Consider the following 27,891-nt stretch of genomic DNA (forward strand, 5'->3'; position numbering starts at 1 on the left):
ACAGGAAAGATAAATTAAGCATCAAAAGAGATTCCATCCTAAATTGATCGCAAATTCAAACCAATTGTGTAAAAAAACTCAGTGAAATCTGATTTGATTAATCAATTGTATTTAGATGGTTCAACAGCAGAAATGAAAAACCTAGACTTGACAGGTATCATATGAAGTCTGATCTTGAACAAGTTTTGAGCAGTGTAGAAGAGCTCTGTAGGATTACAATGCTGTAGTGTTTGATAATATGTATCTTCCTCTACCAAAACTGCTTACAAAAACGCCACAGAGGACGTTGGGAAATAAAAGCACTCTTCTCCTGATCTTGTTGGGTATCAGACAGGATGAAATGAAGGCATTTAGAAGGAGATCCTATGATTTCCATATGGCCAGCGTGGGCACCGGAAATTCTCCCAGCAGATAAACTGTTTCTCTTCTTATTCACATTTGCTGTCCAGATTTCCTGATATCTCTCCTTAACTTTTTAGTTATTCCAATAACACTTTCCACTGTGCACTGGACTTATCAGCACTGCCTGCAGTGTACATCCAGAGCTTTATAATATTCATTACCTTCACATGTGTTTGTGTGTATGCGTTTTCTATCCTGAGCCTTGAGCTCAACGCAAAAGGGTGACTTAAATTTGCATCCTTTTTGTAGGCATACACTGAATGTTACCAGCAAATGACTTTGCTTTTAGTGATCCGAGCCATGGTTTAGGAGGAAGAGTCTTAACCTATCTTGAGTTAGTACTGTGCTTCGCTCCCAAGAAGAAGTCATATTTTCTTCCGTTATTTCACAATGAACTTGGGATCAAATCAATAATTATGGCTGCATTTAGAATGGGACCCCCAGGAAATTGAATGATGCCCATGTTTTTCTCCACCAGTATGTTCAAGTGAGACATTTAAAAGTGAAAATTAAGGCTATAATATTTTGTAACGTCGTGTACTTGACTGGGAGAAAAAACAAAGTACAAATTAGTGTGGGCAGCTCCTATGAGTCAGTGTATATGTGTATATCCCTACTTCTAAATTTCAAGCATTTCTCCTTCTCATAGCAGTGACATTATTATGCATACAGCATTAGGACAAATCTCAATAGCTTCACTTTTACAACAATGGAAAATTCACCTTTACATAGAGGTTTATTTTCCCCATGTGCATTTCCCTCCCTACTCCGGAAGTTCCTCTAAAGTACCAATATCAGGCGTGTTAGACCTGGAGTGTATAAATCATTTTGTTAAAGAAAACCTGTGGTTTTTAAAAAATAAAATAGTTTTTTTTAATATGCAGGTATGAAAAAATGAACTTTCTTCGAAAGTCACGTTAATGATTGTTAACAATCCACAATTTTGATATAAAATGCCAAGGTGGGCTTCCCTGGTGGCGCAGTGGTTAATAATCCGCCTGCCAATGCAGGGGACACGGGTTCAAGCCCCGGTCCGGGAAGATCCCACATGCCGCGAAGCAGCTAAGCCCGTGCGCCACAACTACTAAGCCTGCGCTCTAGAGCCCGCAAGCCACAACTGCTAAGCCCGCATGCTACAACTGCTGAAGCCCGTGCACCTAGAGCCCGTGCTCCACAACAAGAGAAGCCACCGCAACGAGAAGCCTGTGCACCGCAACAAAGAGTAGCTCCCGCTCGCCGCAACTAGAGAAAGCCCGCGCACAGCAACAAAGACCCAATGCGCCAAAAAATAAATAAATAATTAAATAATTAAAAAAAAAAATGCCAAGGTGGGGCTGATTTCGTTTATTTTTTCTGAATATAAACTTACCACCCATAGTTGTTCAGGGAGAGGGGTTATATTTTATCTTTGGGTTGTCTGACCTCCAAGAGGTAGCTGGTGTATGACTGACTTAATGTTGTATGCTTATTAGAATAAAAATTAGTAATTCTTAGAAAGAAAAGAAGTCCTCTCCATGATGGATGCCTCTGACAGCCTTGGTTGGGTCCTACAAGAGTCCTTTGCTATCTTATTTCCCTGATTGAGACTCCTATTCCACACACCTATTTTATTATTAGGAATAATAGCCTCTTAATAAATTGGCTGTGCCATTTTCTGACAGTCTGCTAATAATGGGGATGAGGATGATGACGAAAGTGATGGTGATGGTGATACTGCAGGTGGTAACAGTTATTCATTACTGAGTGCTGACGATGCTCCTAGCCTGCTTTACATCCGTTATCTCATGTAATCCTCACGATGACCCGATGAATCCGTTTTCATCTTTATTACTATTTTATGATGAGGACGCTGCCGCATAGCAAGGCTAGATCACTTACCTCAGGTCACGACTAGTCATAATAAATCACAAAAACAAGTCCTAGCATATGGGGAGCCCTCACTTTTATCGAGCCAGGCTTTTGCACTGAATGGATTACCTCGTTCACTCCTCACAGTAGCCCTTGTGCTACTATTCTAGCTCCTACTTGCAAAGGAGGAAGCCAAACTCAGAGGAGTATTCCCATGCTCGGATTCAACTCCCTCAGCCTGTTTGCTGTGCTCTGCATTCAGTAACCAAAGTGGGTTTTGCCTGTGGACAGTACAACTACATACATTTTTGGGGTCAAGGATTCCCTACAGTAGAGAAAGGGTCAAAGTATTTACTCTGTTTCAAAACTGGGTAGGTAAATCTCACGTGACTTGCTAATGAGTACTAGGATGGTTTTGCTTAGAATGCAGAAAATTTCAGACTGCACATGGCCATGACTCAGAGACACTTGCACAAGCAGACATCCCTGTAAAATCAAAGCAGATGCAAAAGAAAACGGAAGAGGGGAAAAATTCTAGAGTGTCTTCATTTTTGGTCCTGAAGTGAAGAACCAATCTCTTCCACAGAACAGAAATAAATGCCATTGTCTTTTATAGAGTGAAATAAATTAAAGTATTATATAAATAACATCCATAATGCATTTAATCCTCTGAGAGACCATTAAAATTCCTGTAGTCATTAGTGCTTAAGTTCGCTTGTTCATTAAACAATCATTTATTACAGTGGGTGCTATGATGGTGTTCTTGAAGGAATATAAAACATACGCAGTTATATGAGGACAAGACAAAACAATACTCTGAGAACCAAATAATTTTCCACAAATTAAGTCCAAGAGTGCAGAAAGGCTTCAGAATAAAGATACGGTCTGCATGGTAGACTTGTTGGACATGGAAAATTTCTCAGGTATGTGCTTTATGTCCTAGCCTTTAAAGTGGCTGGTGGTTTTACAAGAGTGGAGAGAAGAGAGAAAGGCTCTTCAGGTTGAGGGAATATCATGATGGTAATACACAGGGTTTCAGTTGGAACCAGTTCATTTACGAAGATGTCACGATTTTCTTTGCCTCAGAAATTCTATGAGAAAAACAGTAATGCAGATCCTAAAATCGATGCATATTTTGTCCCTATAGCTCGTTTAGTCATCCTGAAGCATTTTGCTGAGGTTTGAATGTGAGCAACTTCAGTTTTAACAGAGTTTGTTCTTGCTTTAGATATCCTCTTGGAAATTCTTAAGTGAAGTGAAGTATGTAATACTAATTTTGCTAGTGGTTGGTATTATAATTTGAGAATGTTACCTTATTGAAAAAACAATCAGCAACAATGAACAAAGAAAGTTATAATTAAGAGCCCTAGTATTCAGCTTCAGAAGTATTCTCCTTTTTACAAAACCCAGATGTGGGCATTCTTCAAGGGCTTTGGAAATCTGAAGACTGATTCCACTGTCATAGGTATTCCTACCCCATTTGAAGTTCCTCCCTGTCTCTCTGTTCTCGTTATTAGTCTGCTCCCCCATAAGATCCTGGACAAAACAAACCCATCATCTGGTCTTGGTACCTATTGAAACATACACACTCCATATTAAATTTTCCATTTGTGGGGAGTTCTCACCAGCTTACAGCCATTTGGTTGTGGCCTCCCCTCCCCCTGCGCCTCCCTTACGGGCAGGCACCGGCAAAGGGCTCTAGGAGGGAGGTGACAGATTAGTGATTTCCCAGGCGTTTGGGGGTCGTGTGTTCTAGAGGAGCGCTGGGTGCATTTTGAGGGGTGGCAGAGAGGTGGGTGCTATCTGGAGGCTGTCGTATTGGCCACCCTTCCCCCCTGTGCTAACAGAAAGCCCTCCTGAGCAGCCCAGATGGAAACCGTGGCTGTTAAGGCCCACTTCAAGAAACCAGTCTACAAGTAAGGAGGCCAGACAGTTCTTAAGTTGTTAGACACGGTTTAGGGGCTCATGAAAGGATATCTTGACCTAGTTTCTTGATTTCCATGAAAATAAGCCTATTAATATAAAGTGCTCCAGAAATTTTGAGGACCTTCAAGGCTGTTTAACGTGAGATTTTGAAACCTGGGTCTAGTGTATCCTGACAACTCCACGCTGCCTTTGTAGAGTAGGAAATACTGAGAAGTGAAATATACATAAAATTGCAGTTCGCATCAAAGTAATTTTGGAACGTTATTTTTGCTCCATTTAAATATTATCTATCTTCAGATTTATGCGTATAATCACAAGATTAGAGTCCTCAGTGTTTGCAGAGAGAAAAGCTACACAGGGTAGTGGGTGATATTATGGTTAATTTTTCTTCTATTTGCCTACTTCTATTGTTGTCTGTTTCTAAAGTGAATAAATGTTACTTTTTCAATAAGAAAACAATAATAAATATCATTTTTGGGAAGAGGAAAATGGAATCCTAATTCTAGACTAACGGTGAGTTGAAGTAAATATCCATTGCAGGGCTAAATTGCTAAATGTCATGACATAATCATTTTGTGAAAAACACTGTCATGTTGAAATGACAACTTTGTATGACAAATGATATTTTATATTTGGATGAACTGAACTGAAAATAAAGCAATGAGTATAGCTCTTTAAGAGCTCAGAGCAGTGTCTAGCATGTAGCAAGACCTACAAACATATTAGTGAACAAATAAGTAGGTAAACAAATAGAGAAAAACATCCTTTAAGATGGTGCTCCTGCCGTGTATTTAGAGAGAATTGGTGTGTTGGCTAAGGGCTGTGAAATAAAAAACAAACAAACGAATAAACAAAAATTTCTGTGGAGAAAAATTATCTTTAGGAAGGCTTGAATTTAGAAAAACTAGCTGAGGAAAGGGAAAGCAATTTGGCATTAAAGTATTAATGTTGGGCATCTTCTATATTGTGATAGGGTAGTGATAATTGGAACTGTAATAAATCTGAGTTTCCAAGGGCAGATAGCTCATCAGTAATCAGGTATTATCAATTTTGTAAAAATATCCCACCTGGACATGTCTTATTCATTTAATCATATATTTATCAGTTTCTGTCAGTCTATGAATAGTGTAACATAATTTTATAAACAAGCAACCAGAAACCTGATTTATTTCTGAGATGGCTAGACCCCTCTCTGGTATTAGTGCTCGTGGTTGGCATCTACTTACTTTTGATACAATTAAGACATGAAAACTGGAGTAAAATGATTTGTAGCCCCTAAGAAAGGGCATGCAATTTGGTTAGTTACCCAGAAAAAGGTGGGATCAGGCTTAGTTTTTAATTTTTAGAATTCACATTCTCCTTGGTTCCAAAAATGAATTGCACTGACAATGAACTATCAAGAATATGACAAACCTTCAAAATAGTAAGTAACAGCTAAATGTCATCTTGAAATATTAAAATACTTCATAGTGGCAAAAAATAACAAATTCATACAAGAACAGAATAATTAGTTTCCTTCAGAAAAACTTCCGATAAGAATCAATTTATGATGATATTTCAAAAAGAGATATCTAGTCAAACCAGCAACAGAGTGTCAAGAAAGTCGGAATTATAAATCAACTAGGACCTTATGAAATCACTAACTGTTTGGGGGAGCCCACCATGTACCAAGCACTGTGGAAGGAGCTGAGGGCGTAATGTTGAGCAGACAAGTCACAGTTCTGTGCTTGTACTGGGTTGGCCAAAACGTTCGTTCATTTAGTGAATACATTGTTCAACAAAGGTCTTCATGAAAATGAAAAATGTCTTTTATTTTTACTTAAAACCAAACGAACTTTTTGGCCAATCCAGTATTACTCAGAATTGCTGGGAGACAATTAGTGACCACAGATACACATGCACATATATACATATACATATATATATAGTTATAAAATTTGAAACTGTATGGGGTGAAAGTGAAGAGTGCTACATATAGGACAAGCGTAACAAGGAGATCTAATTTAGGCTGGAAGGACAAGGAAGGTTTTTCTGTGGAGTCCTATAGAGCTGACATGAATTTTGAGAAGGAGATAATCAGGTGAAAACTGAGGGAGAGAGGTATTTCAAGGGGGAGAAATACACGTGTGAAGCCCTGAGTTAGGAACTCACTTAGCTTTTTTCCAGAACTGAAAGAAAACACCATTATAGGAGCACAGTGAGGAAGAATGAGAGCAACAGAGACCAAGAGGCAGGCAGGGCCCTGATGGTACAGCATTTTATAAGTCACGATGAGCAAACAGCCCACGCCAACCATGACTGTGTGACAGTGACTGCCTTAACCTTGAACGTGAAGTAAGACATAATGATGTCCACAGCATTGCAAACAACTTCCCTTGATTCAAGGAGTCTTAAATAGGTTTGGTTTTGAGAACCATAGTTTAAAAATGGGATTGATGTTATTTGAAGAAACAATCTTCTAACCAGGTATCCTGTGGGTCAGCTTTAAGTGCAGGTGCTGAATATGTGGCCATGAGTGTATCTGCAGAGCTGAGCCGGGGTGAGGCAGCAACTCACATGTATTGAGCATGTACAGTATCAAGCTCATAACGCTGTCTTATTTAATCCTCACAACCACCCTATGAGGTGGATATTATTATACCCATTTCCATAGACAAGGACATTGAGTCTCAGGAAAGGTAGCGACTTTCCAAAGATGAATGAATGGAAGAGGCAAGATTCAAGTTTGGGTCTCTCAAGTTCATGAAAATTCTACCACAGTGTCACAGTTCCTCAAGGGACACAACAAGAGGAGCATACTTGTTACCAGACCCGCTGAAATGGGAATAAAATGTCCTTGTAGATGCCAGCAGCCTCCATTCACTTCATTTGCTCAATCCTCCCTTTATTTATAAATTCAGGCATTCAAGCATTTAAGTATTTGCTCAATAAACATTAATTAAAGACTTAAAAAGACACCTGAGACCACTGAGGAGGGGAAAAAATGAAGGAGAGGGAAGAGGGAAGGGACATAAAGATATATACGACTCAGGATCTGTCTTCAAGGAACTTATATTAGGAGAGCGAAGTCATATATACACATAACAAGAAAACAGTGGAGAATGTGTTGGGTCACAAGAGAAATACAAGTTAAGATTAATTGCTGCCATTAATTCCTATATTTCAAAATACAGGAAGGATGTTGATGGGTAGAGATGTAAGAGGAGGGCTTTCCAAAACAGGTCGTCATAATTTGAAGGGACGTTTGCTCCAAAAAACCATGTCAGAACCTCTCTTCTCAGACGGACCAAGCTGAAGGGGCAATAGAGCCCTTTGTTCTTAACAGGAACCCATGGTCCAATAAAACATATGCGACATACGGTTGAAATGTCTTCTTCATGCCCCAAAGAAAACCTGTCATACATGTTTTAATACTTCTCTAGATGATAGAGAATTTTATTTTCTCCATAATTAAAAAAAAAAGAAATTTCAGTTGTACAACTACTACAGCCTGCTACTGGAGAGAGAGAGAGAGAGAGAGAGAGAGAGGAAGTAGGGAAGGAAGCTCCTGATTGTCATTTGCTATTGACCACTTTGCAGACTAGGCATTTCGTTGGTAATTCTACCTGGAAGCCTTTGGAAATTCCAGCAAATCCTCTTCGGTGTAGGGTTAAGAGGGTGGGAAATAGGGGGAGAGAGACGATGGACTCATATGCTCTTGAGCTGAATATGATTAATTCTCGGGCGTTCCATGTGATTCCCTCTTCCCACCCCCTTTTCACTTACATCAAATAGGTCTGATGAAGAGGGGCTGAAGTGAGGGAAACTATCCAAAACATTTTGTTTTGTTTCATTTTAAATACACAGCAGGTTGAAACTACTGAGTTGCTCAGCTTGATAGGATGTGGTAAAGGAAGAGGAAGGGGAAGGAGAGATAAGATTAGATAAGGGAGGCTTTGAATATCAGATAGGGAATTTAGATTTTCTGTAGTAAGCAGCACAGAAAATCCTGGATTTGGAAGTTTTTTGTTTTCTAATATAACTAGATTCCTAGTTAGAGGAAATATGTTGAAACAGGATAGTATTTTTTTCCAGTTATAGAAATAAATCTTATGCATAGAAGATGTTAAGGGTTATTGTTTTTTTTTATTCTTAACCTCTTTCAAGAGCTATGTTATGTTCAGTCTATAGCTTCCCTAGATTATTATTGTAACAGAATTGTTAGGAAAGTTAATCCCAAAATTAATTCCAAGAGAGTCAACAAAACTGCAGTCCAGCCAACGTCTGATGTATCCAAACAGACATTTACATATTCCGACTGTCCCTCCAACCAGAATTCATTTCCTTTCCCAATTTCACAAAGGAAATATTCTCTCCTGATATTTCCCTTGATATGGAAGGTCAAAGCATTAAGTGTTCCTTTTCTTTTTGAAAGCATGTTCAACATGGGGGCTTTTGATATCTTGCTGCAGCCCAGCCATCGTCTAAATCAGATTTTAATAATATCATGACCCATACCCCTTTGTTTCAAAATTATTTTTTGCAGGAATTCAAAGGTAGGGTAGTGTCCATTTAAATACTGATTTTTTTTTTAACATCTTTATTGGAGTATAATTGCTTTACAATGGTGTGTTAGTTTCTGCTTTATAACAAAAGTGAATCAGCTATACATACTCAGTACTGATTTTTTTAACAGACTCTCTTTCTTTTGCCCTTTCTCCCTTCTTCTCCTCAGAAGTTGAAAGGAGATATTAATGAAAGGGTTAACAGCCTTTAAAGAGTCCATTCTAAAAATTTTCCTGCATTTAGGTTTGTTCACTTTTTCCCCCACTGGATTATAAGAGTATGAATTTCGTAGCATTTCATCTCAAACAAATGTATTTTTGAGCAATTAACATTTCTGTTTTTCAGGTCATTTTAAACCATCACATATGTGTACTAAAAGTATTTTAATAAAATTATATTGACTTACAATTTTGACTTTAAGATGATTCATAAAGCAAGATTCCAATCTAAATTAAATGCAATCGGAAGAAATAAATTTGGAAAGTATGTAATTTTCATCTTCTTTCAAATTTTTAAGGACATATTTTCATTGCACAATGTTCCATAATTATACTAGTAGTAGCTACTTGTTATTGAATGCCCAACTCTGCCAGGCGCTGCTTTATAGAAAGTACAGTTGACCCCTGAACAGTATGGGTTGGAACTACACAAGTCCACTTATATACATATTATTTTCAATAAATACATACTATAGTACTACATGTCCCATGTTGCTTGAATCTGCGGACGTGGAACTGTGGATACAGAGGACCGACTACAGAGTTATATGTGGATTTTCAACTGTGCAGAAGGTCAGTGATCCTAACCTCCATGTTGTTCAAGGGTCAACTGTGTAATAAAAATTCCTGTGAGATAAATGTGACAGCTGCGGACTGAACTGTGTTCCCCCAAAATTCATATGTTGAAGCCCTAACCCCCAATGTAACTGTATTTAGAGACAGAGATTTTAGGAAGTCAGTAAGGTTAAATGAGGTTCATAAGGGTAAGGTCCTAAAATAATAAGATTAGTGGCCTCATAAGAAGAGAAGAGAGGGACTTCCCTGGTGGCGCAGTGATTAAGGATCTGCCTGCCAATGCAGGGGACACGGGTTCGAGCCCTGGTCCGGGAAGATTCCACATGCCACGGAGCAACTAAGCCGGTGCACCACAACTACTGAGCCTGCGCTCTAGAGCCCGCGAGCCACAACTACTGAGCCCGCATGCCACAACTACTGAAGCCCACACTCCTACAGCCCATGCTCTGCAACAAGAGGAGCCACTGCCATGAGAAGCCCGCACACCGCAACGAAGAGTGGCCCCCGCTCATAGCAACTAGAGAAAGCCTGCGTGCAGCAACGAAGACCCAATGCTGCCAAAAGATAAATTAAAAAAAAAAAAAAGAAAGAAGAGGAGAGAGAGAGAAATCTCTTTCTCTCCTTGTGATGTGTATGCACTTAGGAAAGGACATGTGAGGATCTTGAACTTCTGACCTCCAGAACTGTGAGAAGATAAATTTCTGTTGTTGAAGGCATGCAGTCTGTGGTATTTTGTTATGGCAGCCTAAGCTAATATATGACTGTTCCCATTTTGTGGATTAGGAAGCAGAGGTCAGTGGCAACACTAGCATTTGAACCTGATGTGTCTGACTACAAACAAAAGCACTCTCTTTGAATTGCCCTCTGAATTTTGAGTCTGAAAATAATTAATATAGATAGCTCTTTAAAAAAATACCAAACCCTTCATCTGTTGTTTGTTCGTATAGGCATACCTTGGAGATACTGCAGGTTCAGTTCCAGACCACTGCAATAAAGCAAGTCACATGAATTTTTTGGTTTCCCGGTGCATTTAAAAGTTATGTTTACACTATACTGTAGTCTTTTAAGTGTGCATTGTTTTAAAAATCAATGCACATATCCTTAATTAAAAAATGCTTCATTGTTAAAAAATGCTAACTATCATCTGAGCCTTCACTGAGTCTTGGAAGTTACATCAATGATCACTGATCACACATCACCATAACAAATATAATAATAATGAAAAAGTTTGAAAGACACAAAGTGAGCAAATACTGTTGGAGAAATTGCGCTGATAGACTTCCTTCACACAGAGTAGCCACCAACCTTCCCTTTGTAAAAAACACAATATCTGTGAAGTGCAATAAAGCAAAGCATAATAAAATGAGATGTGCCTGTATTTTTATTTGCACTAGGTTTAGCAGAAACACACAAAGCCAGTTGATTTCATTCAGTCCATATTATCTGATTTTTGTCTTTTTGTACGTTATTATTTGAGCTCTCAGAATTTCAGGTTAATGTTGAAAAATGTAGCCAATCTTCCTGAAAGTACAATGTTCAAAAATCCAAGATTTACTATTGCTGTATTTGCTTTCTGTAAAATGTATTAAATACAAAATATCCAGTTTTGTGCCTGAAACTAATTGGCACTATCCCATTAAACTATATTAAAATTAACAGCTATTAATTGGATTAGAAATTCAGTGAGAATGAGAGCTGCTACTGCCTTTTACAGTTACTTTGTTTCTCTATAATCCATATGGCAGGAATCACATAGTGCTTTTTCCCCCTTAGAAATAGACACTTGAGATAAAATGATCTGACTCAGTGTGGTCAGGATATGTGCACTTGTTTTAAAAAAATTTTGTAAAAGCTGAGCTATCTTTTTTTTCCTCTTTCACAGGTTTTCACCAGCCATATTTTTATATCTGATTAGCATTGTTCCATCATTATGGCTTCTTGAAATGCACCATGAGACCCAGGTATGTCCTTTTGGAAAGCAGGGAAGTGGAACGCTCAGCAATAAAGTACGTTCATATTATAATCCAATTTCTGTCAGAAATGCACTTTTCTAAGGAACTGGAGTTATCAAGATTTGAATAAGTAAGAGGCCTCAGCAAAAAGGAAGTGAATCCATGATCTGTAAAACCCCATGAAAATGTTGCATTCATTTAAGATTTAAGACTATATCATTCATTAACAATTTGGGTTAGAGATCTTGTCCTTAAGACTTCCCCTCCAATATGCTACAGTTCACATGGGGATATACAATTTTGGTTTTAACCCTTGCAGCTTCAACGAGTTATTGTGCTAAGAACGGGCAGAGTTCAGTCATCTAGCATCCTATAAAATGACATTTTTAGGAACAACAAAAACAAAAAAGAAACCCCATCATCTGTACTCAGCTATACAAATACAATCAAACTTGGAGGGGCTATTTGAAATAGTCTGTCTTAAAATACAGGCTTTGCAGGTTACAGGAGATTCACTTTTGAGGGTCCTATGAACTGTCTTAGTAAAATAGGAATTTCACCCTAGGGACCCGAAATAAGGGTAAAGGAGAGGAGCCAGGGGACCCACCGTCAGGAAGGGTGGGCTCTCTGTATTAAGACCACACTGACCTAGAAAGCAAACAGTGGCTTCCAATAAGAGTCCCTAAGCTATATTAGGGAGATACAGAGGGAGGTACTGATTTTTAAGTGAGTTGCTTCTTGCCTGGGCAACCCGAGGTAGCAGGCTCTAGGCTGGATTCGGTCATTGATTGTTGTAAATGCTCCTGTACAACACTGGGAGGGCCAGTTGGCGAAGTCCATGAGACTGCAGCCTGGACTTCACATCTTCAGGGTGCAGGTTACAGGTTCATATGTTTTACAGTAGTTATAATATTATTTTAGGACGTTTACTGGTAAAATCTGTGAGACTGTTTCACAGATTTCTTTGCTACAGTTGGTCATTTTATAGCAAAGTTAAGCCTCTGATATATGTTTCAGATATTCAAACCTTATCTGGAAAATGCTCGCTCCAAATTTTAGGCACACAGAGGGGAATTTAGTTCTGTAGACTATTTCTGAATTCCACAAGCACGTACCAATGATGTAGGCATGAAGAAAACATCTGTCTGCCTAAATCTCCTGTTTAAAAAACACTGAAGTCAAAGACTCTCTCTATGTTTGTAGCAAAAGTATTTTTGTCACAGTAGATTGGTTGGTTCAAGTGATCATAGCTTTTAAAAACTGTACCATAAGGATTAGGGGACTGTTTCAATTTCCTTACTACTTACTGCTTTCAGAGGTATGAAAATAAGCTCTGGTGATTTGAATCATTTTTTTCCTTCACATCTAATTCTATGACGTGGCTATCATCCACGATAACAATTCATTTCCCCAAACGCTTTTATAATATAAATGCGTTGCACAGTTAACTGATATACAGGTCCAATCCTATTACAACAAATAGCATGCAACCAAAAGCTCTCTTTTTAAGAAAAAAAAGATTTTTGAGCCCTGGGCAGTACCTCTCTAATTTTCACACTACAAAAGAAATCGGACCTTTAGTAGTAATGGATTTGACTCATTTTGACACTGAGAATTAAAACGAATGCCCAGTGATTGAACTGGGCAGGGTGGGCAGAGACAGAAGTAGAAAAAAGTGAGAGGGAGACAAAAAAGTATTGGGTATAAAAAAGTATTGCGTTTAAAGAAATAAGAAATGGCAGAATAAAGGAAGGTACAGAAATTCTTAGTCCATTCATGTAGGAAATTTTGGTTATGATAATAATCACTTTTTTCATATGGTCCCTTTATTTCGAAGTATTTTCGGATACATTTTCTCATTTATACACCCAGCAACTCCTTAAGTTAGACATGGCATATGGATTTCTATTTTATAGAAGAGGACCCTGAGACTAAGAAGGGTTAAGTAATTTTCCCAAAGCCACACAGCTAATCAACCACAGTTCTGGGGCTTAGAACCTGAGTCTTGACCCCTAGTGCATTAAGCCACACTGCCTTTCTCAATTATGTGTTCTATGTTTTACAGGAATTTGTGTCAAAATCATCTGGATTTTTCATGATGGGAAAGGATAATTGAATTTCCTTTCACATTTTCCCTTTACTCTACACCCTAAATGCCCTATGACTTGGCATTAGAAAAACATCCTGACCTATTTCATGAAAGCATTTCTCCTAGATGGTCAATTCTGTACCTTCATTTCTGAATCTGGCTGGGTCTACCTGAATGGAAACAAAATGCTTATGACAACAATTATGACCTTAACTCTTAGTCAAGTCTATTTATGGAGTGGCACAATTAAAGCAATGGAAATTTTCTGGTCGTGATGGTGTCACAGTCTGGTTGACCCAACGGAGTATTTTTGAAGCTATTAAAAGTTTTAAGACATAGCCAATGAAAAAGTGACTTGTTGGCGCCCAGATCATCCACATAACTCACTTATACAATGCTGAATGTAAACAATATTACCATAAAAACAGTACAAGTCAGGTTAGGTCTTAGGAGTCAAACCCACTGTTCTTTGCAGTCCTAAGGCAGCTGCCACTTAAAGGAAAGTCGCATCAATTTATAATAAATAGAGTTCTAAGAATAAAGAGGGACTCAGGTCTTTATACCATAACATGAACTACAAAACTATTTGCTATCAAGTTATCTTACGCTGCAGTATAGATGATGATTTTTTTAAAAATAACAAGATGTCTATGGATTTTTAGTGATAAGAAGGTAAAAAAACGTATCAGGGTCACCATTTTTAATATACAGTCTGCTTTCATGCCTGTAAAAGAAGTGGTCAAATTTGTTTCCTATTGCACATTAGGTTCTTAGATAGAGTCACAAAACTCCTCTGCAATGAGGATTTGTTGCTTGGTTCAAAGATTTAATTTGTTATCTTTATTATCTTTTCTCAGAGCCTTAGCTGTACAAAAAAAAAAAAGGGTACAAACAACTGCATTTTTGTTTTTAGAGTTATGGAACATGGCCATTTTTCTTAATTATTCTTGTCATTTCACCTGTAACACTAGTTGTTTTGATGGAAGGGAGGAAAAAAATAGCTTCCTGACAGACTTTCTTTTCTCCTTTTCCAAGTAGCTCATAGAATGATTGATGAAGTATCCAGAATAATTAAGAAAAATACACTTCTCACAGTGTTAGCATTTAAAAAGTAATAATTTCTCTCTAAATCCAAATGTGTGATCGTGTGTGTGTGTGTGTTTGCGTATGTGTTTCAAAAGTATGTTTGCTCTGCAGATGTTTTAAAAAAAATCAACCTTTTTTTTTTTTTTTTTTTTTTACCCATTTGTGAAATAATCATTGGCTACAGTTACATTTTCAAGTGCCACCCCGTTCCTCTCTTATGTACTTTTTTCTTTCTTTCTGTACCTCAGATTCCCAGCATCTGGCTGGATAAAAATCACCTACAGTTCACTTGTAGAAATTTGCATGCAAAATGAAAGAACAAGAAGGGGAAAAAAATGCCATTTATTTTAGGGCTATTGCTAAATTTTCTATAAACCTAAACTGACTTCTAAAGTGACACAAGATGTATATGTTGGTGCGTGAATATGTTAATTTATTATTATTTTGGGGGGGGTTGTTACAGTGCTTAACAGGCATGATTGAAAGTAATTGAATTATCTATATTAGCAAAATGGTATTTTAGATAAAGAGGCTCTGGACAAGAAACAAAATCTTAGCATGAATGCTTTGACCAGGATCATACATGCTTTCATTGGTTGTTGGTTTGTTTTATAATTGTTCCAGGGTTCAAGGAAGGGATCACAGTGATTGATCCATAAATTCTACAGCTCTCCACAATGAACTCAGAGCCTCTACATCCTCATAGACTTGTGGAAAAATAAGACATGTACAGTTGACTCTTTTCTCATATTAACTGAAAAGTGGTTTTCTATCTCAAGCCTATATTCTGATTTTCAGAAATGTTTATGCATACTATAGAAACGTCACATATTTGCTCATAATCTCTTAGACACATTGAAGCCGTCTTAAACTCTACCTACTGTGATATTTTTTGACATATTGCCTTTTAAAACACTTCTTAGTATTGCAGTAGCCAATCTGAAGGAATGTCAAAGAACACCAGCACCAAAGAAGACTTCAATCAAACTCTGTTGTCAACTGAACAAACCAACAGAGCGGATGATCTCATTGAGACGGTGAGAGCTTTCTCACTGTATATTAAAGGATCTAGCAGATCACCTTTTCACTTGGTGAGGATAACATACTCTATACCTTTCAGCTCATTCTTTCCTAGGGAAATTTGCCAATTGTTTGGCTCAGGAATTCACAAGATAATTTGTATTCAAAAATATTCTTAAACATATTTAACTTGCATAATAGGCATATATATCTTATATACATTAATAAATATATTTAACCTGCAGTATTAAGGAACCTTTAACACTTAGATCAGACAATCTACGTACAAAGAGAGATACATACATTTGTGAAGGAATGATATAATGGAAAGATTGGGATCTGCCCTATATATTTTTTAGGTGTTTATGTTAATAAATCAGGGAAGGTTTCCAGCCAAAATAGAATCGCTTGTTTGTTCTTCTCATGCTTGATATTTGGCAAACTAACCATGACCTATTAGAAAATGATATACTGGAGAGACTCAAGGCCAAGGCCCCTAACACTGAACCATGTTTTCAACAATAAGACAGGCTACTGATTCTGTGAGGTTTAACAGAACTACTTCAAGCTTCAATCACAGCTTACCCATATCACTTTGAACAAATCAATCTCACTGTCTCTCAGTTTATCATCTGACAATTGAAAATATTAACCCTGCTAGTATGCTTCCTCCAAGAATTAAATAAAATGTGTGAGAAGTCTCACAGAAGATATACAAAGAAGTGTGCAAATGAAAGGTTATTGATCTTCATTCATGGCTTCAATCAGGTTAGCATCCTGCCTTGTATTTTATCCTCCCTTAACCTTTACACTTGACATCAGCACGTGATCAAGAGGGGTAAATAAATTTTGCACAAATATAGTTAAGTCACTTGTATACATCAGTTGGAATCACTATCCAATCCACTTGAGATCTACACCCTTGTAGTCTTTAGAAGATCATAACTGATAGGGCCAATAATATACTTTAAAAGTTATTTAGAAGTTAAGTGGGCAAGAGATGGCATCCAGAATACATGAATGGGATGTAAATTTTTCTCAGAGTCCAAGAATAAGGGCAGAATAAAATTTGGTTGCTAGCTTATGAATTTTTGAATAATATGTTAAATGTTCAGAATAAAAATAACCTTATAGTTATTCCCTTTCTTTACTTTTAGGTAATGAATAAACACTATTTTATATTTTCTCCTTTGATATAGTGTTTTATAGCAATAAAAATCGGAAGAGAAGGTTTGTACCATGCTAAAAATATTACCAGATTAGTAAATTCCGATTTGAAATCTATAAAAGAAAAATACAGGAATTTTTAAATTTTAATATGGAATTTTTAAAATGTTGCTATGTGTTATACTGGTTACAGAGACTGATGAAATGATAAATTATCTATAAAACACTGCAAAACTGGTTTTTAAAATATCATAGTACAATGCCCCTAGTAAGCGAAAGGTTTAAATTACTTTCAGTTATAAGGTTGCCCCATTTTAAGGACCACATTAGCTTTTTTTTTTTTTTAGAGTGTTCAGTTGAAAAGAATTTTACTTTCTTTATTAAGTGAAGAATCATTTTCTGAAAATGACCTTCCACAAAAGCTAACTCTTGATTGACAGCCATGGTGAAGAAGGCCTCTCTCTCTAAGGTGGTAGCTCATAATCCTTCTGTCTGTATGACATTTCTGTTAAACAGGCCAAAGTTTTTGTAAATAACTTATCTACAGTATGCGAGAAAGTTTGGACTTTGGGACTCCATCAGACATTCCTGCTAATGCTAATAATTGGAAGATGGCTTCTACCCATTGGAGGCGGGATTACTCGGGATCAACTCTCTCAACTTCTCCTTATGTTTGTGGGGACAGCTGCTGACATACTGGAATTTACAAGTGAGACCCTGGAGGAAGCAAATGTGAGGTAAGAAGGCCCTGCAATGAAAAGACCTTCTTTTCAAGGTCAGACCCACACACCTGTCTTTTTGTTCTATTATTTATATTCTGCATGAATACGGATTTTCAGTAGATCATATATCCAGTGATAGAACCATAGAATTTGCTGCTGTTCAGGTACATGTTAGGTACCAGCCCCCTAACACACACACACACACACACACACACACATATATACATATGTATATATATATACATATGCATGTATACATACATGTATATACATATATATGTATATACCATATATATATGAAAACTTTATATATGAATATGTAAAGGATGTTGCTGCTAGAGAAAAGGGGCAAATAATATTACCCATGGGTAAGAACAGAGAAGCTCTGCCTGTTTGCATGACCACAGATTAGGTGATGCCGTGGTTATCCGAAAACCTTCTGGGGGTGGAATGACCATCTCTAGCTTCTCTTTCACATGCTCAAGTGTCCAGGAATGTAGCCAATCATAAGAGTCTCTTCTAGAGCAGAGCAAAGCTACCATTCCAGGGAAGAACCTAGAGGTGACATGGAGAAATCACTCCTCTAGCCAGTTGGGGAATTTATATTCCCTGACGTGAATGCAGAATGGGGCAGATTAGGTTTTATTTTACTAAATTTTAATTTTAGTCAGTTTTGTTCGAAGTGCCCAAAGGCTATCTGGTGTAGATGCCTATAAATTAAAACTTACTGAGTTGGTACTTTTATTTTTGCCACAAGCAAATAAACTCAGAATTCCTGATCACAGCTGCTTATGGAACTACTTTCTTACCTTTAGGGATTTAAGTCTCAGTGCCTAAATGTACTTTCAGCTTTGGTTGTTTTGCACTATGCTATAAAAACAAATTGCAATGAGGCTGGCTTTTAATTCTACACTTTATGCTGTGTTTCTCAAACAACGAAACATAAAGCTGAGCAAAATACACTAACTTACTGAGTAAACTTAATACCCCAATTGTAGTACAAAGTGTATCTGTAATCATAGCTTACCTTCACATGATCATTTCCTGTTCCATTTCTACTAAGTTTTCTTATACCGTAAGTAGATGTAGAATTTTAGAAAGAATCCAGTCTAAGTTGACCCATTGTCCTCAAAATGTTGACTTTAGCTTTGTAGCTTTAATACCAAATATTTGGTCAGTGCTTCACATTGTATAACACATTTTCAGATACGTTAGAATACTTACAGTACAAGGAGGTTACAAGAAAATCATGAAGAGGGCTTCCCTGGTGGCTCAGTGGTTAAGAATCTGCCTGCCAATGCAGCGGACACGGGTTCGAGCCCTGGTGCGGGAAGGTCCCACATGCCGCGGAGCAACTAAGCCCATGCGCCACAACTGCTGAGCCTGCGCTCTACAGTCCGGGAGCCACAACTACTGAGCCCGTGTGCCACAACTACTGAAGCCCACGTGCCTAGAGCCCATACTCCACAACAAGAGAAGCCACTGCAATGAGAAGCCAGCACACTGCAACCAAGAGTAGCCCCCACTCGCTGAAACTAGGGAAAGCCCACGTGCAGCAACGAAGAACCAATGCAGACAAAAATAAATATAAATAAATAAATAAATAAATCAATTTATTAAAAAAAAAAAAGAAAATCATGAAGAAATCATGACTGAGCACATAAGAATGATAAATAACTATAGGCACAGTGATATGGACATGACAATATAAGGATGACTAATTCTACCTAAATAGAAGTAGACACATAAATGCAAGATATCTAGTGAGATGCATGGGAAATAGGGTAGGAGAGGGGGTGCAGGAGGAATATGTTTTGAGGGGCTGGTTATAAAAATGTGAGAAATGCCAAACTCAGCTACCTTAATGGCCTGTTTATGAGGCCCATCCACAAGTGACACCAAGAGGCATTTTATAGATCAGTGTTTCCCAACAGATGTTGAATATTAAATAAGTTAATGATTAAAGCGTCAATCACCCAGGGGGGAAAATACCTTGAAAATTACAAGGGATCATTTATGCACCAACTCTTGACTGATCATCTAGTGTGGGGCAGGCAGTGTGCTTGTGCTAGTGCTAGTGGAGATTGGGGAGCAAATGGTGAGCAAGTGATGAAATAAAGGACATACAATCCTATCCCAACCCAGGTAATTTCAGTTCAGCAATTTCTTCACCCACCAATACATTAATCTGAGTGTTTTATGAATCTTTTTTTCTCATTTTAAACTTATACCATGTCCTGAGAATAGAACTGAATAAACTCTGCCCAGGTTATTGTTTTTAAGTTTCTTTTCAGGTTTCATGATCTCAGATGAAATCATTTTATTTTTAATATAACTGCATTGTGTCAGTGACCTTCTGTGGTCTCCACTAGACTTCTACATGTCTCCATCATGACCCAAAGACTCCAAAATCAAGGCCCAGAGAGAACTGAGAGTTTTTAATTCCCTTCTAAGGCCCACCTTCCAAGTTCTGATTTCATCTCAGGCCCCATCTATACTGCAAGAATTAACACTGCAAATTTCCATCTCTTCAAAGGAAATATTAAACCCCTCTCACTGTAGTGTAGCTTTCCTCTTTGGCCTCAAAAAGACAATCATGAAGCATAAATTTAATATACATGTAAAAGATGTTTACATGTAATATAGCAAAGGGGCTTACTTCATTATAACCTACTTAGCATCACTTATTATTAAAACATTTTCTTTTCCTTTTTATTTTATTCCATAATTTGAGCTGATAGGTTTAGGAGAAAACCTGCAATAATGTCTACATCACAATGATGTCTACGTCTTTCTCCTGCATCCTGGTTAATACCTCAAATCCAGTTTTGTTTTGTTTTAACCTAAATCAACTTCCTTCCGCATGCCCACATGAAGTTCATCTTCCTAATTCTTATGAATTTACATGCACTTGTGAGATATGGCAAATTTTTTGTAACAGCTTCACTTTACACACCATATAATTCATCTATTGTAATTCTACGGTTCAATGATATTTAATAAATTTATAGATTTGTGTAACTATCACCAGAATCCAGATTCCTTGTGTCTGTTTGCAGTCAATTCTCACTGCCACTGCCGACCCTAGGCAACCACCGATATGCTTTATGTCTCTACAGAAATTCCTTTTCTAGAAATCTCATGCAAATGGGATTGTAAAGTTTGTGGTCTTTGTCTCTGGTCTTTTCACGTAGCATAATGTTTTTTTGGTTCATTCCCATTGTTGCATGTGTGGGTAGTTAGCTCCTTTTTAATTGCTGAATAGTATCCCATGCATATACCACATTTTATTTATCTATTCAGTAATCAGTATACATGTGTATTTCAATTTTCTTGCTATTGAGAATGATATTGCTACGAACACTCAGTTACAAGCCTTTGTATGGATCTGTTGTCATTTCTCTTGTTTAGATACCTAGAAGTAGAATGACTGGGTTTTATGTTAAGAAAACTGCCAAACTGTTTTCCAAAGTGGCTATACCTTTTTATATTCCAATCAGCAATGTGTGAGAGTTCCATTTTCTCAACATCCTTACCAACACATTTTTTTTTCAGTCTTTTTGATTATAACCATTCTAGTGGGCTCACAGTAGCATCATATTGTGGTTTTAATTTGCAATTCCCTAATGACTAATGACGTGTAGCATCTTTCCATGTGCTGATTAGCTATTCATATATCTTCCTTGGTGAAGTATCTGTTCAAATTTTTGCCCATTTTTCATTGGATTAATTTTTATTGAGTTGTAAGAGTTCTTTATATATTCTGGATACAAGTCTGGTATTAGATACATAATGTAAATATTTTCTCCCAGTATATAAGTTTTCATTTTTTAATGTCATTTGAATAACAATTTTTTTGAATTTTGATAAAATCCCATGTATCATTTTTTCTTCTGTGTAGTGCTTTGGGAATCATAGATTCTAAGAAATATTCTCCTCATCAAAAATTAGAAATATTTTCCTCTGTAATGTTTTCACTTAATTTTTGTGTAGCATGAGGTAAGGGTCTAAGTTCATGTTTTGTCTTGTTTCACTTTGTGTTTTGGCATTATCCCAGCAGTATTTTTTGTCCCAGCTAGGACCAACTGTCTCAGCACCATTTGTTGAAAAGACTATCCTTTCCCTATTAAATTGCCTTGGTATCTTTGTCAAAAATCAATTGACCACATATGTAAGGAGTTTTTCTGGACTTTCTATTGTGTTTCATTGCTCTGTGTGCCTATCTTATGCCAGTACTACGTTATTGAGATTACTGGAATTTTATGGTAAGTTTTGAAACTGGATACTGTAAGCCCTCTAACATTATTCTTTTTTCAAAACTTGTTCTGATTTTTCTAGATCCTTTGCATTTCCATGTAAGTTTTATCATTAGCTTGTCAAATTCTACAAAAAAAACCCTGCTGGAGTTTTGATAAGGATTGTATTAAATCTAAGCATCAATTTGTGAAGAAGTGGCATCTTAATAATATTAAGTCTTTCAATTCATGAACATAAACTATCTCATCTTTTATTCAGACGTTCCTTAATTTCTCTCAGCGATTTTCAATGTATAGGTCTTGCACCACTTTTCCTAAATTTATTCCTAAATATTTTTCTTTTTGATAGAATCATTTTCTTAATTTCTTAATATCATTTTCATGTTTTTTATTACCACTACGTAGAAATACAATTGACTTTTGTGTGACAATCTTGTACCCAGATACCATGCTAAACTTGCTTATTAGTTTTGTAGACTCCTTAGGGCTTTCTACATATGGGATAATGTCATTTGAAAGCAAAGATATCTTTTATTCTCTCTAATCTGTACACCTTTTATTTCTTTTTCTTGCCTTATTGCACCAGCTAGAATTTCTTGTACAATGTTCAACAGAAGTATAAGAGTGGACCTTTCAATCTCAAAGGATAAGCATTCTGTCTTTCACTATTAAGGATGATGTTAGCTATAGGTTTTGCACAGATATTTTTAATAGATGCCCTTGATCAGTTGGAGGAAATCCCTGTCTAGGTTACTGAGAGTTCTTTCTTTTCTCTCTCTCTCTTTTTCTATGGACACTGAATGTTGTTAAATGTTTTTCTGTTTTTCTTATGATCACTGTGTGGTGGCTATCTTTTATTCTATTAATATGGTGTATTACATTAACTAATTTTCAGATGTTAAATCAACCTTGACTTCCTGGGATAAATATCACTTGGTTATGGTGTATAATCCTTTCTATATGTTGCTGAATTTGGTTTGCTAACATTTTGTTAATAAGTTTTACATCTATACTCATAGAGCATATTGATTTTTAGTAATATTTTCAAATGATATTTTTCCTGGCTTTGGTATCAGGGTAATATCCTTCAATGAATACCTCAGGAAGCATTCCTTCTTTATTTTCTGAAAGACTTTGTATAAGACTGGTGTTATTTCTTCTTTAAATATTTTATAGAATTCACTTAGGAAGCTATCTAAGCCTAGGTTTTTCTTTATGGGAAGATATTACTAATTCAATATCATTATTTCTTATAAGTCTATTCAGTTATTCTATTTCCTCTTGGGTCAGTTTTGATTATATTTTTCTTTCTAGGAATTCTTACATTTTATCTAATTTTATTTTTTATATAAAGTTGTCCATAATATTATTCCTTTATACTTGTGTCAATTTCTATAGGGTCACTTATTATGCCCCCTCCCCCTTTTCATTCTGAGTTTGGTCATTTGTGTCTCCTCTATTTTTTCTTAGACTTCTCAATTTAGTCAGTCTTTTAAAATAACTAATTTTCAGTTTCATTGATTTTCTCTATTATTCTGTTTTATATTTCATTGCTTTGTGTTCTGATGTTTAATTTTTCCTTCCTTCTGCTTGCTTTGGATTTAATTTGCACTTCTTTTTTCTAGTTTCCTAAGATGAAAGCTAATTGATTTGAAACCTTTCTTCTTTTCTAATATGGTATTCAGAGTTATAAGTTTCCTTCTAAACACTGCTTTATCTGCATATCATAAGCTTTGATATGTTATCTTTTTGTTTAATACAGTTCAAATTATTTTCCAGTTTCTCCTGTGAGTTCTCCTTTGATCTATGAATTGTTTAGAAGTAAGCTGTTTAATTTCCATATGGGAAAAATTTCCAAATTTCTCCCTGTTGTTTTCTATTTTAGTTCTGTTGTAGTCTGAGAACATACAAAATTATTTTAACCCTTTTAAAATATTGAGACTGATGGCTTAGAATATGGTCTATCCTTGAGAATATTCCATGTGGGCTTGAAAAGAATGTGTTGTTTGGTTGAGTGTTCTGTAAATGTAAGTTATGTCAAGTTGGCTTATAGGGTTGTTCAAGTCTTCTATACCCTTACTGATTTTCTGTCTAGTTGTTCTATCAATTATTGAGAGTGAGGCATTGAAATCTTCAGCTCTAATTGTTGAATTGTCTATTTCTTTTTTCAGTATTGTCAGTTTTTGCTTCATGTATTTTGAGGCTCTGTTTTTAGATGTGCAAACATTAATTTTTTAAACTTTTTCCTCATGTAGTAACTGTTTTTCATCATGAAATGCCACTTTTTCTCTAGTAATATTTCTTGTCTGAAAGTCTATTTTGTCTCATATGAATCTAGGCACTCTATTTTATGACGACTATTGCCATGGGATATCTTTTTCAAACTCTGTATCTTTACATCTAAACTGTATTCCTTATATACCACATATAGTTGGATCTTGCATTTTTCCTCTCAGTTAGACAATCTTTGTCTTTTAATTGGAGTGTATATTAATTTCCCAGGGCTGCCATAACAAAATACCACAAACTGAGTGGCTCAATACAACAGAAATTTATACTCTCTTAGTCCTCAAGGCTGAAAGTCCTAATCAATGTACCAGCAGGGTTGGTTTCTGTTAGAGGCTCTGAGGGAGAATCTGTTCCTTCTTGTGGCTCTCTTGTGGCTTCTGGTGGTTGCTGGCAGTTCTGGTGTCCTTCAGCTTGTGGACACATCACTCCCATCTCTGCCTCTGTCTTCACATGGCATTCTCCCCAGCGTGTCTGTCAGTGTCTCCAATTTTTCCCCTTCTTATAGGGACACCAGTCACTGGATTAGGACACAGGTTAATCTATTATGACCTCATCTTACCTTGATTACTTCTGCAAAGACCCTACTTCCAAATAAGATCACATTCTGAAGTCTACGCAGACATGAATTTGGGGGGACAATTTCCAAGCTTTTGCAATGTGTTTAATCCATTAATATTTAATGTAATTATTGATTTGGTTTGTTTGTTTGTTTATTTATTTATTTATGGCTGCATTGGGTCTTTGTTGCTGTGCGCGGGCTTTCTCTACTTGCAGCGAGCGGGGGCTACTCTTTGCTGTGGTGCATGGGCTTTTCATTGCAGTGGCTTCTCTTGTTGTGGAGCACGGGCTCTAGGTGCACGTGCTTCAGTAGTTGTGTCATGCAGGCTCAGTAGCTGTGCGGGCTCTAGAGCGCAGGCTCAGTAGTTGTGGCATACGGGCTTAGTTGCTCCATGGCATGTGGGATCTCCCCAGACCAGGGCTCGAACCCATGTCCCCTGCATTGGCAGGCGGATTCTTAATCACTGAGCCACCAGGGAAGTCCTGATTTGGTTGAATTTATATCTGCCATTTTGCTATTTGTTTTTCTCTATGTCTCATTTCCTTTTTGCTCTTGTGTTAATTATTTACTGCTTTAAAAATATTTTTAATGAACAATTTTAATTCCTCTATTGATTTGTGTATTGTTTTATTACAGTGGTTACTGTAGGGAATACAATATGATTTTAGATCTTCACACTCTATTACAAGTTAATAGCTCCATTCCCTCCCCCCTTTTTGCAATTATTGTCATATACGTTACATCTTTATATGTTACAAGCCAAACAGTACAGTTTTATAATTATTGTTTTATAGACTTGTGTTTTTCTAAGAAATTAAGAGAAGAAAAGATATGACTGTATATTTATATGTTCTCTTATATTTACTTACATATTTGAAGATGCTCTTTATTCCTTCTTGTGGATTTGAGTTGCTTTCTGGTGTCATTTTCTTTCAGCCTGAAAGACTTCCTTTATTGTTTCATCTAAGGCAAATGTGCTAGCAACAAATTCTCCTAATCTTTGTGGAGAAATGTGTGTATTTTTCCTTCATGTTTGGAAAAATAGTTTTGTTGTATGAAGAATTCTTGCTCCATAGTTTTTACTTCAGCATTTTATACGTATCATTCCGCTTTCTTCTGGCCTTCATTATTTCTGATGAGATGTTAGCCATTGTTTTTGTCGTTACCCTGTACAAATGAGTTGTTTTCCTTTTGCTGTTTTCAAGATTTTCTCTTTCTCTTTGACTTTCAGTGGTTTGTGATGTGTCTAGGTGTGGATCTCTTTGTCTTAAACTTACTACAACTTTGTTGATCTAGGATCTGTAAATTAATGTTTTTCCTCAAATTGAGGAATTTTCAGCCATCATTTCTTCAAACACTTTTTCTGACCCATTGTCTTTTCTTCCTTCTGGGACTGCTATTACAAACAGAAATGCTTAATTGCGTTCCACAGGTCTCTGAGACTCTGTTCATTTTTCTCCTATCTGTTTTACCTACTAGTCTTCAGACTGGATAGTTTTCACTGATTTATTTTCCAGCTCACTGATTCTTCTACTATCTCAAATCCATATGTAGAGTCAAACTGTACAGTTCACCTATTGAATTTTTCATTTCGGTTCCCATATTTTCAAATCTAGAATTTCTGTTTAATTCTCTTTTTATTTTATATTTCTTATTTCAGTTATTTATTTGTTGAGTCCCTGTCATCATATTTTTCTTTAGTTTATGGAACATCGTTTTCTTTCATTCTTGAAAATATTTAAGACAGTTGCTTTGATGTCTTTATCTGCTAAATCCAGTATCTGGACCCCATTAGAGTCAGTTTCTATTGATTAATTGATTGTTGTTGTTTTCTCCTGAGCATGGGTCATGCACTCCTGTTTCTTTGTATGTCTCATACTTTTTTGCTGAAAACTGAACATTTTGTATTATGTTTTGTAGCAATATATTATCCTCAGGCTTCCCCACATGCCTCAGGAGTCTTTTTGTCGTCTTTGTTGTCTCAATAAATTGCCTGAACTTAATCTGAGGACTCTATCTTCCCTTGGATTGCAGTCATTGATGTTTCTGCTGGGACTTGTTTTTTGTTTGTTTTTTTAATTCTTATTTTTGTCTTTAGCATGGCTATTAGGGTCACACCTATAATTACACTGTTTAATGGTCAGCCAATGATTTGAGCAGGGTTTGTGATCAAACACTCTGAGCCCTTTTGACTTCCACCCTCTGCTGATGGATCTGTGTATGAGCTGGATCGCACATTCAAGTTCAGAAAGTTTTCTTATATAACCAGTTTTAAATTTCTACTGGGCCTTCTTGGATCGTCCCTGCACATGTCTGGCATACTTGGAGACATTATCTAGCCCTTCTATGGCTCTCTTATTTTTGGAATCTCTCCATTAAATTTTAAGTTAGTCTGCCCCTCACCCACCTGGGACCGCAACCTCAAAGCAGGAAAGCCATGGGCTTCCCCATTCATTTCCAACTAAATGTGTTACTTTTACTGACCACACCTTTAACCATGGATTTCACACTCCACTCCAAATCAAGTCAGCATACTCTGGTCACAAGGGGCCTCTGGTTTTCATTGCTAAGCTCTCCCTGGTAAAACCACCACTCTGACTGACCAAGGCAGCCTTAACATTCCCCTCAACTTGATTAAACTTTAAAAAAGTTTATTCCTGAATATAAGCCTCTGCTCCCCCTTTCCTCAGAGCATTGATTTTAGAAAACTTGCAACTGTAAATTCTTTTTATGTCCCTTTGAGATGCAAGTCTTCTCTTAGACTCTTTCCAGCTTTACAGCGCAGGAATATCTTTCTCAAGGATGTGAGAGCCATCCCTTTGAAATGTGATCATCAAGAAAGGTAACACCCCTATCTCCTAGTCTCTCTGGGACGACAGGAACCTAACTTATATCAGTGCCAATTAGCAAACATAGATGGCCTAATCACATTGACCAACCTCCCTCTCTAACAACCTCTAGTACTGTTCCACTAGCTCACCCCAGTGTTTAAAAACTCTTCTGCTTTTTGTTTCAGTGGGGGTGAATTCAGTCTCTCTCCCTTACTGTAGACTTCAATAAAGCCTTCATTACCTATTTAACTGTCTGGTGCAATTTTTCCTTCACAGAGCAAAGCTGGAGGTTTAAGGGAACATCCCATGGGCAAAATGCCTTAGACGCTCACTGTTCTTAACTGAAGTTCTATCAGGTTTTCGTGAATAAATGTTACTCAATTTGTTATTTGCCTTTGGTTTATT

The 27,891-nt window shown here is 36.8% G+C and overlaps 1 protein-coding gene and 2 long non-coding RNA genes across 4 annotated transcripts in view; 2 read left to right on the top strand and 1 right to left on the bottom strand.

The window, feature by feature from the left end:
• The window catches only part of LOC309643154, a 353,652-nt gene that overhangs the window by 241,381 nt on the left and 84,380 nt on the right, over positions 1-27,891 (top strand). The window lies entirely within an intron of this gene.
• Positions 1-27,891, bottom strand: part of LOC309643144 — a 133,126-nt gene that overhangs the window by 80,857 nt on the left and 24,378 nt on the right. The gene's annotated exons all lie outside the window — the stretch shown is intronic.
• The window catches only part of TMEM26 (transmembrane protein 26), a 48,124-nt gene that overhangs the window by 7,260 nt on the left and 12,973 nt on the right, over positions 1-27,891 (top strand). Inside the window, exons 2-4 of one of the 2 annotated variants that reach the window (XM_082425586.1) lie at positions 11,398-11,476; positions 15,566-15,733; positions 17,346-17,566. In XM_082425586.1, coding sequence (XP_082281712.1) covers positions 11,398-11,476; positions 15,566-15,733; positions 17,346-17,566 — 468 coding nt within the window. The remainder of the gene's footprint in view (positions 1-11,397; positions 11,477-15,565; positions 15,734-17,345; positions 17,567-27,891) is intronic. The other variant, XM_082425587.1, reaches the window with a different exon arrangement.

This window comes from Balaenoptera physalus (genome assembly GCF_965194825.1).
Source record: "Balaenoptera physalus genome assembly, chromosome: 14".
Lineage (NCBI taxonomy): Eukaryota > Metazoa > Chordata > Mammalia > Artiodactyla > Balaenopteridae > Balaenoptera > Balaenoptera physalus.